This window comes from Hemitrygon akajei, chromosome 31 (assembly GCF_048418815.1).
Source record: "Hemitrygon akajei chromosome 31, sHemAka1.3, whole genome shotgun sequence".
NCBI lineage: Eukaryota > Metazoa > Chordata > Chondrichthyes > Myliobatiformes > Dasyatidae > Hemitrygon > Hemitrygon akajei.
Window position 1 is genome coordinate 34,325,928 of NC_133154.1, and position 14,175 is coordinate 34,340,102.

At 51.2% G+C, this 14,175-nt stretch overlaps 1 protein-coding gene across 1 annotated transcript in view; it reads left to right on the forward strand.

The window, feature by feature from the left end:
- The first annotated feature begins 234 nt into the window (after positions 1 to 234).
- LOC140719214 (syntaxin-1B-like) overlaps positions 235 to 14,175 on the forward strand; it is a 33,445-nt gene continuing 19,504 nt past the window's right edge. The window contains exon 1 of the mRNA XM_073033652.1: positions 235 to 351. Within this exon, the coding sequence (XP_072889753.1) occupies positions 322 to 351 (30 nt within the window). The 5' untranslated portion in view covers positions 235 to 321. The remainder of the gene's footprint in view (positions 352 to 14,175) is intronic.

Genomic DNA, 14,175 nt, shown 5'->3' on the forward strand with positions numbered 1-14,175 from the left:
CCGCCCAGCCAACGGAGCTCGCTGAAACGCAACGGGAAACATCAGCCCGAGGGAAGTCTCCATCAAGCCCGTCTGCCGCCACGACACGGACTACAACTCCCAGCAACAAGTGGGGCCGGGGTCGGCGCGGCTGCAGACGCCACGCAGGCGCGGTAGCGCGCGCGCAGTTGGAGGCGGGAACGTTGGCGGTCTGAGGGGCAGCGCATGCTCCGCGGAGACGGCCCGCTGTTGTCAATCAAAGCCGCCCGCGCAGGCGCATTGCCGGGCCCTGGACCAAGGAGGCAGGCGGCGTGAGCATCGCAAAGCGCATCTGTCGCCAATATGAAGGACCGCACACAGGAGCTCAGGAGCGTAAGAGACAAAGATAATATATCTGTTTCCCCGAAATGCACGTCCCCGCCCTTTCGGTCAAAGTAATGAAAGAGTAAAAATTACATTTTTCGAAAAAATCTTATTTTCCCGTGCATGCAATTGTCAATATTTTATGATTTATTTAATTATTTCCCTTTGGCTTTTTTTTTTCCGGGGAGGAGTTGGGAGGGCGGAGGAAAAGCATTGCAGCATTCGGGCAAAGTGAGGAGGAAAAAGGTCATGAGAGAGGGAATGCCAAGATCATTACCACAGGGTCGCTGTGAGTCAGACCATTTGAGAGCGGCAGGAGTGATGATTTGCGAAGGAGAGAAACCCCTCTCGTATTCGGATTCGCTGACTGATTTGCTCCCCCACAGCTCCTCCCCGTTAATAACCATGGCAGATTTCCAATAACGGGCCTGTTGAGCTGTGTCACCGGCGGGTGACACATCTTCCTCTCATTTGCTGGATATCAACCTGGCTCTCTTTTAACCTTGCCTGGGCCCACTGCTCTCTGCAGCGGGGAACCGACAACGCATGCACCTGGACGGGGTCGCTGCTCTCTGAGACCAGGGCAGCTCACAGTCAGTTTCTGTGGGCTGGAAGGCCTGCAGGGCTGGGGGGTCCTGGTCAGAGATCTCTCTGACCTTTCACTGAGACAACGGGGAGGAACAAGGTCCTTCAAGGAGGTCAGGCTCCTATTACTTCAGGGGACACAGCTGGGCCCGGCAGACTCGGGCTCTCCCCATTGAGAGTCAAGGCAGCGAGGCTGAGAAAGACAGGTCCAGAGGCACCTGAGAGCTGATGGTAACGGAGTGATGGTGGAGGGAGGTAAACGAGAGGTGGAACTGGTGAAGGGCAAGGAGGTCCAGTAGGGTGACAGAGGAGGAGAGGGATGGAGTCACAAAATTCAGAAGGGGTGACAGATAGAGGGGGTCACGGATGTGTAGAGGGGGTAAGGGAGGGAGAGGATCACCGACAGTAAGGGGTGTAGAGGAGGGCAGAGTCTCAGACACAGGAAGAGGTGTGGAGGGAGAGGGTCACAGAGACATAGATGGGCGAAGGGAAGGGGTTACAGAGATGGAAGGGGCAACAAGGATAGAAGTGACAGGAAGATGGGGGGAGAAGTGAATAGGGGAGTGAGGGGGGTGTCGGCATCACGGTGAGGGGTGTATTGGTGTCCTGAGGGGTGCAGGAGGTGTTACGGTGAGGGGTGTGGCATGTGTCAGTGTCACTTTGAGGAGTGTCAGGTGTGTCAGTGTCACAGTGGGGAGCTCAAAGTAAATTTATTATTAAAGTTCATATATGTCACCATATACAACCCTGAGATTCATTTTCTTGCAGGCATACTCAATAAATCCATATTAGAATAATAACCATAATAGAATCAATGAAAGACTGCACCAACCTGGGCAAAAACCGGTGTGGAAAAGACAACAAATTGTGCAAATACAAAAAGAAAGAAAGAATAATAAATAAATTAATAAATAAACAATAAATATCAAGAATATGAGATGAAGCATTGTTAAAAGCAAATCCATAGGCTGTGGGACCATTTCAATGATGAGGCAAGTGAAGCTATCCCCCTCTGGTTCAAGACCCTGATGTTTACAGGGTAGTAACTGTTCCTGAACCTGGTGGCGTGAGTCCTCAGGCTCCTGTACCTTCTTTCTGATGGCACTGACGAGAAGAGAACGTGCCTTGGGTAGTGGGGCTCCTTGATGGCGGACGCTGCTTTCCTGTGACAAGGTGTAGATGTGCTCAATATCTGAGAATGCTTTACTCATGGACTTGACTGTATCGACTACATTTTGAAGGATTTCCATTCAGGGCAATGGTGTTTCTATACCAGGCTGTGATGCAGCCAGTCAATATACTCTCCACCACACGTCTATGGAGGTTTGTTAAAGTTTTAGATGTTGTGCCGAATATTCGCAAACTCCTAAGGAAGTAGAGGTGCTGCCATGCTTTCTTCTCAATTCCACTTCTATGCAGAGCCCAGTTCAGGTCCTCCGAAACAATGACACCAGGGAGTTTAAAGTTGCTGAACCTCTCCACCTCTGATCCCCCAATGAGGACTGACTCCTGGTCCTGTGGTTTTCTCCTCTTGAGGTCAATAATCAGCTCTTTGGTCTTGCTGACATTGAATAAGTGGTTGTAGTGATGACACCACTCAGCCAGATTTTCAGTCTCCCTCCTCTATGCTGATTCATCACCACCTTTGATTCAGCCCAAGACATGATGTCATCGGCAAACTTGAGTATGACATTGGAGCTTTGCTTAGCCACACAGTCGTAAGTGCAAAGCGAGTAGAGCAGGGGGCTAAGCACTCGGCCTTGTGGTGCATCTGAGCTGATGGAGAAGTTGTTGTCCAACCAAATAGACTGGGGTCTGCAAGTGAGAAAATCGAGGATCCAAGTGCACAAGGAGGAATTGAGGCCAAGGTCTTGAAGCTTTTTTGCTTTGTTTTAAGGGGATGTTGGGTATTGAACGCCAAGCTGAAGTCGATAAAGAGCATCCTGATGTAGGCGTCTTTGCTGTCCAGATATTCCGAGATTGCGTGAAGAGCCAAGGAAATGGCATTTGCTGAGGACGTTGCTCCGGTCGGCAAATTGGAGTGGATCCAAGTCATCTCTCAGACAGGAGTTGATATGTTTCCTTGCCAACCTCTCAGAAACCTTCCTCACAGTGGATATCGGTGCTATTGGATGATGGCCATTGAGGCAGGTTGCCACGTTCTTCTCAGGCACTGGTATGATTGAAGCGGCTGGGTGGCTCAGACTGCTGAAACGAGAGGTTACAGATCTCAGTGAACACTCCAGCCAGACGATCAGCACAGGTCCTTAGCACTTGGCCAGCTACCCCTTCTGGGCCGGGTGCTTTTCGAGGGTCCACCCTCCTGAAGTCGGCCTCAGACACTGAAATCACAGGGTCATTGGGGGCTGAGAGTTCGCCATGGCTTGACAGTCAAAGCAAGTATAGAAGGCATTGAGCTTATCTGGAAATGGAGCCCTGTTGTCGCCTACGTTGCTTAATTTCACTTTGTACAGGGATTGTAGTATTCAACACTTCCAGACTGTCGAGCATCCTTCAGCAACTTCAAGTTGTCTGGAATTCCACTACGCCCGGCAGATGGCTTTCTGGAAATTGTACCAGGACATCTTGTAACTTTCTTGAGAGAGGTCTGGTGGGTGTCGCACTGAGGGGTGTGGGGTGTGTCTGCATCACAGTGAGATGTGCGCTATATATTGGCATTACTGTGAAGAGTGTGGAACATGTCAACATCACGGACTGGTGGGGGTTGTGTCATGTGTTACAGTAAGTGTTGTGTCAGTGTCAAAGTGTAGGGTGTGTCGTATTACAGTGATGATTGTGGTGACTGTCGGAGTTACAGTGAGGGGTGTGGGGTGTGTCGATGTTACAGTGAGGGTGTGGGGTGTGTCAGTGTTACAGTGAGGGGTGTGGGGTGTGTCAGTGTTACAGTGAGGGGTGTGGGATGTGTCGATGTTACAGTGAGGGGTGTGGGGTGTGTCGATGTTACAGTGAGGGTGTGGGGTGTGTCGATGTTACAATGAGGGGTGTGTGGTGTGTCGATGTTACAGTGAGGGGTGTGGGGTGTGTCGATGCTACAGTGAGGGTGTGGGGTGTGTCGATGTTACAATGAGGGGTGTGTGGTGTGTCGATGTTACAATGAGGGGTGTGTGGTGTGTCGATGTTACAGTGAGGGGTGAGGGGTGTGTCGATGTTACAGTGAGGAGTGGGGGTGTGTCGGTGTTACAGTGAGGGGTGTGGGGTGTGTCGATGTTACAGTGAGGGGTGTGGGGTGTGTCAGTGTTACAGTGAGGTGTGGGGTGTGTCGATGTTACAGTGAGGGGTGTGGGGTGTGTCGATGTTACAGTGAGAGGTGTGGGGTGTATTAGTGTTACAGTGTGGGGTTTATCGATGTTACAGTGAGGCGTGGGGGTGTGTCGATTTTACAGTGAGAGGTGTGGGGTGTGTTAGTGTTACAGTGTGGGATTTATCGATGTTACAGTGAGGGGTGGGAGTGTTTCGATGTTACAGTGAGGGGTGAGGGGTGAAGGTGTGTCTGTGTCACTGTAAGGGGTGTGGGGTGTGTCAATGTTACAGGGAGGGTTGAGGGGTTTATCGATGTTACAGTGAGGGGTGTGGGGTGTGTCGCTGTCACAGTGAGGAGTGGTGGTGTGTTAGTGTTACAGTGAAGGGTGTGTCGATGTTACAGTGAGGTGTGAGGGGTTTATCGGTGTTACAGTGAGGGGTGTGGGTGTGTCGATGTTACAATGAGGGGTGTGGGGTGTGTAGATGTTACAGTGAGGGGTGTGGGGTGTGTTAGTGTTACAGTGAGGGGTTTATCGATGTTACAGTGAGGCATGGGGGTGTGTCGATTTTACAGTGAGAGGTGTGGGGTGTGTTAGTGTTACAGTGTGGGATTTATCGGTGTTACAGTGAGGGGTGGGAGTGTTTCGATGTAACAGTGAGGGGTGAGGGGTGAAGGTGTGTCTGTGTCACTGTAAGGGGTGTGGGGTGTGTCAATGTTACAGAGAGGGTTGAGGGGTTTATCGATGTTACAGTGAGGGGTGTGGGATGTGTCGATGTTACAGTGAGGAGTGGTGGTGTGTTAGTGTTACAGTGAGAGGTGTGTCGATGTTACAGTGAGAGGTGTGGCATGTGTTAGTGTTACATTGAGGGGTTTATCGATGTTACAGCGAGGGGTGGGGGGTGTTGATGTTACAGTGAGGGGTGTGGGGTGTGTCGATGTTACAGTGAGAGGTGTGGGGTTTATCGATGTTACAGTGAGGCGTGGGGGTGTTTCGATGTTACAGTGAGAGGTGTGGGGTTTATCGATGTTTCAGTGAGGCGTGGGGGTTTATCGATGTTACAGTGAGGGGTTTATCGGTGTTACAGTGAGGGGTGGGGGTGTGTCAATGTTACAGTGAGGGGTGAGGGGTGAAGGTGTGTCTGTGTCACTGTGAGGGGTGAGGTATGTGTTACTGTTACTATGAGGGGTGAAGGTGTGTCTGTGTTACAGTGAGGGTTGGGGGTCTGTCGATGTTACAGTGCGGGATGGGGTGTGTCGATGTTACAGTGAGGGGTGAGGGGTTTATCAATGTTACACTGAGGGGTGTGGGGTATGTCGATGTTACAGTGAGGGGTGTGGGGGTGTGTCAATGTTACAGTGAGAGGTGTGGGGTTTATCGATGTTACAGTGAGGCGTGGGGGTGTGTCGATGTTACAGTGAGAGGTGTGGGGTGTGTTAGTGTTACAGTGAGGGGTTTATCGTTGTTACAGTGAGGGGTGGGTGTGTGTCGATGTTACAGTGAGGAGTGAGGGGTTTATAGATGTTACAGTGAGGGGTGTGGGGTATGTCGATGTTACAGTGAGGGGTGTGGGGTTTATCGTTGTTACAGTGAGGGGTGGGGGTGTGTCGATGTTACAGTGAGGAGTGAGGGGTTTATAGATGTTACAGTGAGGGGTGTGGGGTATGTCGATGTTACAGTGAGGGGTGTGGGGTGTGTTAGTGTTACAGTGAGTGGTGGGGTTGTGTTAGTGTTACAGTGAGTGGTTTGGGGTGTATAGATGTTACAGTGAGGAGTGGTGGTGTTTCGATATTACAGTGAGGGCTGGCGTTGTGTCGATGTTACAGTGAGGGGTGTGGGGTGTGTATATGTTACAGTGAGGGGTGAGGGGTGTGTCAGTGTCACAGTGAGGGGTGAGGGTGTGTTAATGTTACAGTCAGGAGTGAGGGGTTTATCAGTGTTACAGTGAGGGGTGTGGGATGTGTCGATGTTACAGTGAGGGTTGTGGGGTGTGTCGATGTTACCGTGATGAGTGAGGGGTTTATCGTTGTTACAGAGTGTGGTGGGGGTGTGTTGATGTTACAGTGAGAGGTGTGGCGTGTGTTAGTGTTACAGTGAGGGGTTTATCGATGTTACAGTGAGGAGTGGGGGTGTGTCGATGTTACGGTGAGGGTTGTGGGGTGTGTTAGTGTTACAGTGAGGGGTTTATTGATGTTACAGTGAGTAGTGTGGGTGTGTCGATGTTACAGTGAGGGGTGTGGGGTTTATCGGTGTTACAGTGAGGGGTGTGGGGTGTGTCGATGTTACAGTGAGGAGTGAGGGGTTTATCGATGTTACAGTGAGGGGTGTGGAGTGTGTTAGTGTTACAGTGAGGGCAGTGGGGTGTTTTAGTGTTACAGTAAGAGGTGGGTGTGTGTTAGTGTTACAGTGAGGGGTTTATCGTTGTTACAGTGAGGGGTGGGGGTGTGTCAATGTTACAGTGAGGGGTGAGGGGTGAAGGTGTGTCTGTGTCACTGTGAGGGGTGAGGTATGTGTTACTGTTACTATGAGGGGTGAAGGTGTGTCTGTGTTACAGTGAGGGTTGGGGGTCTGTCGATGTTACAGTGCGGGGTGGGGTGTGTCGATGTTACAGTGAGGGGTGAGGGGTTTATCAATGTTACACTGAGGGGTGTGGGGTATGTCGGTGTTACAGTGAGGCGTGGGGGTGTGTCGATGTTACGGTGAGGGGTGTGGGGTGTGTTAGTGTTACAGTGAGGGGTGGGGGTTTATCGTTGTTACTGTGAGGGGTGAGGAGTTTATCGTTGTTACAGTGAGGGGTGTGGGTGTGTCGATGTTACAGTGAGGAGTGAGGGGTTTATAGATGTTACAGTGAGGGGTGTGGGGTATGTCGATGTTACAGTGAGGGGTGGGGGTTTATCGTTGTTACTGTGAGGGGTGAGGGGTTTATCGTTGTTACAGTGAGGGGTGTGGGTGTGTCGATGTTACAGTGAGGAGTGAGGGGTTTATAGATGTTACAGTGAGGGGTGTGGGGTATGTCGATGTTACAGTGAGGGGTGTGGGGTGTGTTAGTGTTACAGTGAGTGGTGGGGTTGTGTTAGTGTTACAGTGAGTGGTTTGGGGTGTATAGATGTTACAGTGAGGAGTGGGGGTGTTTCGATATTACAGTGAGGGCTGGCGTTGTGTCGATGTTACAGTGAGGGGTGTGGGGTGTGTATATGTTACAGTGAGGGGTGAGGAGTGTGTCAGTGTCACAGTGAGGGGTGGGGGTGTGTTAATGTTACAGTCAGGAGTGAGGGGTTTATCGGTGTTACAGTGAGGGGTGTGGGATGTGTCGATGTTACAGTGAGGGTTGTGGGGTGTGTCGATGTTACCGTGATGAGTGAGGGGTTTATCGTTGTTACAGAGTGGGGTGGGGGTGTGTCGATGTTACAGTGAGAGGTGTGGCGTGTGTTAGTGTTACAGTGAGGGGTTTATCGATGTTACAGTGAGGTGTGGGTGTGTGTCGATGTTACGGTGAGGGGTGTGGGGTGTGTTACTGTTACAGTGAGGGGTTTATTGATGTTACAGTGAGGTGTGGGGTGTGTCGATGTTACAGTGAGTAGTGTGGGTGTGTCGATATTACAGTGAGAGGTGTGGGGTGTATTAGTGTTACAGTGTGGGGTTTATCGATGTTACAGTGAGGGGTGTGGGGTATGTCGATGTTACAGTGAGGGGTGTGGGGTGTGTTAGTGTTACAGTGAGTGGTGGGGTTGTGTTAGTGTTACAGTGAGTGGTTTGGGGTGTATAGATGTTACAGTGAGGAGTGGGGGTGTTTCGATATTACAGTGAGGGCTGGCGTTGTGTCGATGTTACAGTGAGGGGTGTGGGGTGTGTATATGTTACAGTGAGGGGTGAGGAGTGTGTCAGTGTCACAGTGAGGGGTGGGGGTGTGTTAATGTTACAGTCAGGAGTGAGGGGTTTATCGGTGTTACAGTGAGGGGTGTGGGATGTGTCGATGTTACAGTGAGGGTTGTGGGGTGTGTCGATGTTACCGTGATGAGTGAGGGGTTTATCGTTGTTACAGAGTGGGGTGGGGGTGTGTCGATGTTACAGTGAGAGGTGTGGCGTGTGTTAGTGTTACAGTGAGGGGTTTATCGATGTTACAGTGAGGTGTGGGTGTGTGTCGATGTTACGGTGAGGGGTGTGGGGTGTGTTACTGTTACAGTGAGGGGTTTATTGATGTTACAGTGAGGTGTGGGGTGTGTCGATGTTACAGTGAGTAGTGTGGGTGTGTCGATATTACAGTGAGAGGTGTGGGGTGTATTAGTGTTACAGTGTGGGGTTTATCGATGTTACAGTGAGGTGTGGGGGTGTGTCGATTTTACAGTGAGGCGTGGGGGTGTGTCGATGTTACAGTGAGAGGTGTGGGGTGTGTTAGTGTTACAGTGAGGGGTGAAGGTGTGTCTGTGTCACTGTTGGGGGTGTGGGGTTTATCGGTCTTACAGTAAGGGGTGTGGGGTGTGTCGATGTTACAGTGAGGAGTGAGGGGTTTATAGATGTTACAGTGAGGGGTGTGGGGTATGTCGATGTTACAGTGAGGGGTGTGGGGTGTGTTAGTGTTACAGTGAGGTATATGGGGTGTGTTAGTGTTACAGTGAGGGGTTTATTGATGTTACAGTGAGGGGTGTGGGGTTTATAGATGTTACAGTGAGGCGTGGGGGTGTGTCGATTTTACAGTGAGAGGTGTGGGGTGTATTAGTGTTACAGTGTGGGGTTTATCGATGTTACAATGAGGGGTGTGGGTGTGTCGATGTTACGGTGAGGGGTGTGGGGTGTGTTAGTGTTACAGTGAGGGGTGTGGGGTGTGTTAGTGTTACAGTGAGGCGTGGGGGTGTGTCGATGTTACAGTGAGGGGTGTGGGGTGTGTATATGTTACAGTGAGGGGTGAGGGGTGTGTCAGTGTCACAGTGAGGGGTGGGGATGTGTTAATGTTACAGTCAGGAGTGAGGGGTTTATCAGTGTTACAGTGAGGGGTGTGGGATGTGTCGATGTTACAGTGAGGTTTGTGGGGTGTGTCGATGTTACAGTGATGAGTGAGGGGTTTATCGATGTTACAGTGAGGTGTGGGGGTGTGTCGATGTTACAGTGAGAGGTGTGGCGTGTGTTAGTGTTACAGTGAGGGGTTTATCGATGTTACAGTGAGGAGTGGGGGTGTGTCGATGTTACGGTGAGGGGTGTGTCGATGTTACGGTGAAGGGTGCGTTAGTGTTACAGTGAGGGGTTTATTGATGTTACAGTGAGGGGTGTGGGTGTGTCGATGTTACAGTGAGGGGTGTGGGGTGTGTCGATATTATAGTGAGAGGTGTGGGGTGTATTAGTGTTACAGTGTGGGGTTTATCGGTGTTACAGTGAGGGGTGTGGGGTTTATCGATGTTACAGTGAGAGGTGTGCGGTGTGTTAGTGTTACAGTGAGGGGTTTATCAATGTTACAGTGAGGCGTGGGGGTGTGTCGATTTTACAGTGAGAGGTGTGGGGTGTGTTAGTGTTACAGTGAGGGGGTTTATCGATGTTACAGTGAGGGGTGGGGGTGTGTCGATGTTACAGTGAGAGGTGTGGGGTGTGTTAGTGTTACAGTGAGGGGGTTTATCGATGTTACAGTGAGGGGTGGGGGTGTGTCGATGTTACAGTGAGAGGTGTGGGGTGTGTTAGTGTTACAGTGAGGGGGTTTATCGATGTTACAGTGAGGGGTGGGGATGTGTCGATGTTACAGTGAGGGGTGTGGGGTGTGTTAGTGTTACAGTGAGGGGTGAGGGGTGTGTCGATTTTACAGTGAGAGGTGTGGGGTGTGTTAGTGTTACAGTGAGGGGGTTTATCGATGTTACAGTGAGGGGTGGGGGTGTTTCGATGTTACAGTGAGGGGTGAGGGGTTTATCGATGTTACAGTGAGGCGTGGGGGTGTTTCGATGTTACAGTGAGAGGTGTGGGGTGTGTTAGTGTTACAGTGAGGGGGTTTATCGATGTTACAGTGAGGGGTGGGGGTGTGTCGATGTCACTGTGAGGGGTGTGGGAAGTGTTAGTGTTACTATGAGTGGTGAAGGTGTGTCTCTGTCACTGTGAGGGGTGTGGGGTTTATCGGTGTTACAGTGAGGGGTGTAGGTTGTGTCGATGTTACAGTGAGGAGTGAGGGGTTTATCGATGTTACAGTGAGGGGTGTGGGTTGTGTTAGTGTTACAGTGAGGGCAGTGGGGTGTGTTAGTGTTACAGTAAGAGGTGGGTGTGTGTTAGTGTTACAGTGAGGGGTGTGGGATGTGTCAATGTTACAGTGAGGGGTGTGGGGTGTGTCAATGTTACAGTGTGGGGTGTGTCAGTGTTACAGTGAGGTGTGGGGGTGTGTCAGTGTTCCAGTGAGAGGTGTGGGGTGTGTTAGTGTTACAGTGTGTGGTTTATTGATGTTATAGCGAGGGGTGGGGGGGGTGTCGATGTTACAGTGAGGGGTGTGGGGTGTGTCGATGTTACAGTGAAGGGTTTATCGATGTTACAGTGAGGGGTGTGGGGTGTGTCGATGTTACAGTGAGAGGTGTGGGGTGTGTTAGTGTTACAGTGTGTGGTTTATTGATGTTATAGCGAGGGGTGGGGGGGTGTCGATGTTACAGTGAGGGGTGTGGGGTGTGTCGATGTTACAGTGAGAGGTGTGGGGTTTATCGATGTTACAGTGAGGCGTGTGGGTGTGTCGATGTTACAGTGAGGGGTGAGGGGTGAAGGTGTGTCTGTGTCACTGTGAGGGGTGAGGTATGTGTTACTGTTACTTTGAGGGGTGAAGGTGTGTCTGTGTTACAGTGAGGGGTGGGGGTCTGTCGATGTTACAGTGAGGGTTGGGGGTCTGTCGATGTTACAGTGCGGGGTGGGGTTTGTCGATGTTACAGTGAGGGGTGAGGGGTTTATCAATGTTACACTGAGGGGTGTGGGGTATGTCGGTGTTACAGTGAGGCGTGGGGTTGTGTCAGTGTTACAGTGAGGGGTGTGGCGTGTGTTGATGTTACAATGAGGGGTGTGGGGTATGTCAGTGTTACAGTGAGGGGTGTGGAATGTGTCGATGTTACAGTGAGGGGTGGGGTTGTGACGATGTTACAGTGAGTGGTGTGGGGTGTGTCAATGTTACAGTGAGGGGTGTGGGATGTGTCGATGTTACAGTGAGTGGTGTGGGGTGTGTCAATGTTACAGTGAGGGGTGTGGGGTGTGTCAATGTTACAGTGAGTGGTGTGGGGTATGTCGATGTTACAGTGAGTGGTGTGGGGTATGTCGATGTTACAGTGAGTGGTGTGGGGTGTGTCAATGTTACAGTGAGGGGTGTGGGGTGTGTCAATGTTACAGTGAGGGGTGGGGTTGTGACGATGTTACAGTGAGGGGTGGGGTTGTGACGATGTTACAGTGAGGTGTGGGGTGTGTCGATGTTACAGTGAGGGGTTTATCGATGTTACAGTGAGGGGTGTGGGGTGTGTCAATGTTACAGTGAGGGGTGTGGGGTGTGTCGATGTTCCAGAGAGGTATGTGGGGTGTGTTAGTATTACAGTGAGGGGTGTGTCGATGTTACAGTGAGGGGTGAGGGGTTTATCGATGTTGCAGTGAGGGGTGTGGGGTGTGTCGATGTCACATTGAGGAGTGTGGGATGTGTCAATGTTACAGTGATGGGTGTGGAGTGCGTCGATGTTACAGTGAGAGGTGTGGGGTGTGTCGATGTCACATTGAGGAGTGTAGAATGTGTCAATGTTACAGTGAGCGGTGGGGGTGTGTCGATGTTACAGTGACGGGTGAGGGGTGTGTTCGTGTTACAGTGAGCGTTGTGGGGGTGTGTCGATGTTACAGTGAGGGGTGAGGGGTGTGTCGATGTTACAGTGAGGGGTGAGGAGTTTATCAATGTTACAGTGAGCGGTGGGGGTGTGTCGATGTTACAGTGATGGGTGTGGGGTGTGTCGATGTTACAGTGAGGGGTGAGGGGTTTATCAATGTTACAGTGAGGGGTGGGGGGGTGTCGATGTTACAGTGAGGGGTGTGGGCTGTGTCGATGTTACAGTGAGGGGTGTGGGGTATGTCGGTGTTACAGTGAGGGGTGGAGTGTGTCGATGTTACAGTGAGGGGTGTGGGATGTTTCGCTGTCTCAGTGAGGGGTTTGGGGTGTGTCGATGTTACAGTGAGGGGTGTGCCGATATTACAGTGAGGCGTGGGGTTGTGTCAGTGTTACAGTGAGGGGTGTGGGTTGTGTTGATGTTACAGTGAGGGGTGAGGGGTTTATCGGTGTTACAGTGAGGTGTGTGGGGTGTGTCGATGTTACAATGAGGGGTGTGGGGTGTGTCGATGTTACAGTGAGGGGTGTGGGCTGTGTCGATGTTACAGTGAGGGGTGTGGGGTATGTCGGTGTTACAGTGAGGGGTGGAGTGTGTCGATGTTACAGTGAGGGGTGTGGGATGTTTCGCTGTCTCAGTGAGGGGTTTGGGGTGTGTCGATGTTACAGTGAGGGGTGTGCCGATATTACAGTGAGGCGTGGGGTTGTGTCAGTGTTACAGTGAGGGGTGTGGGTTGTGTTGATGTTACAGTGAGGGGTGAGGGGTTTATCGGTGTTACAGTGAGGTGTGTGGGGTGTGTCGATGTTACAATGAGGGGTGTGGGGTGTGTAGATGTTACAGTGAGAGTTGTGGGGTGTGTTAGTGTTACAGTGAAGGGTTTATCGATGTTACAGTGAGGGGTGGGGATGTGTCGATGTTACAGTGAGGTGTGCGGTGTGTTAGTGTTACAGTGAGGGGTTTATCGATGTTACAGTGAGGGGTGGTGGTGTGTCGATGTTACAGTGAGGGGTGAGGGGTGAAGGTGTGTGTGTGTCACTGTGAGGGGTGTGGGAAGTGTTAGTGTTACTATGAGTGGTGAAGGTGTGTCTGTGTCACTGTGAGGGGTGTGGGGTTTATCGGTGTTACAGTGAGGTTTGTGGGGTGTGTCGATGTTACAGTGAGAGATGTGGGGTGTGTCGATGTTACAGTGAGGGGTTTATTGATGTTACAGTGAGGGGTGTGTGGTGTGTTAGTGTTACAGTGTGGGGTGTGGGGTGTGTTAGTGTTACAGTGAGGGGTGTGAGGTGTGTTGATGTTACAGTGAGGGGTGGGGGTGTGTCGATGTTACAGTGAGGGGTGAGGGGTTTATCGATGTTGCAGTGAGGGGTGGGGGTGTGTAGATGTTATAGTGAGGAGTATGGGGTGTGTCGATGTTACAGTGAGGGGTTTATTGATGTTACAGTGAGGGGTGTGGGGTGTGTTAGTGTCACAGTGATGGGTGTGGGGTGTGTCGATGTTACAATGAGGGGTGTGGGGTGAGTCAGTGTTACAGTGAGGGGTGTGGGGTGTGTCGATGTTCCACAGAGGTGTGTGGGGTGTGTTAGTGTTATAGTGAGGGGTGTGTTGTTGTTACAGTGAGGGGTGTGGGGTGAGTCGATGTTACAGTGAGGGGTGTGTTAGTGTTACAGTGAGGGGATTATTGATGTTACAGTGAGGAGTGTGGGTGTGTCGATGTTACAGTGATTGGTGTGAGGTGTGTCGATGTTACAGTGAGGGGTGGGGGTGTGTCTATGTTACAGTGAGGGGTGAGGGGTTTATCGATGTTGCAGTGAGGGGTGGGGGTGTGTCGATGTTACAGTGAGGGAGGTGGGGTGAGTCAGTGTTACAGTGAGGGGTGTGGGGTGTGTCGATGTTCCAGAGAGGTGTGTGGGGTGTGTTAGTGTTATAGTGAGGGGTGTGTTGATGTTACAGTGAGGGGTGTGGGGTGAGTCGATGTTACAGTGAGGGGTGGGGGTGTGTCGATGTTACAGTGAGATGTGTGGCATGTGTTAGTGTTACATTGAGGGGTTTATCAATGTTACAGTGAGGGGTGTGGGGTGTTTCGATGTTACAGTGAGAGGTGTGGGGTTTATCGATGTTACAGTGAGGGGTGTGGGTGTGTCGATGTTACGGTGAGGGGTGTGGGGTGTGTTAGTGTTACAGTGAGGGGT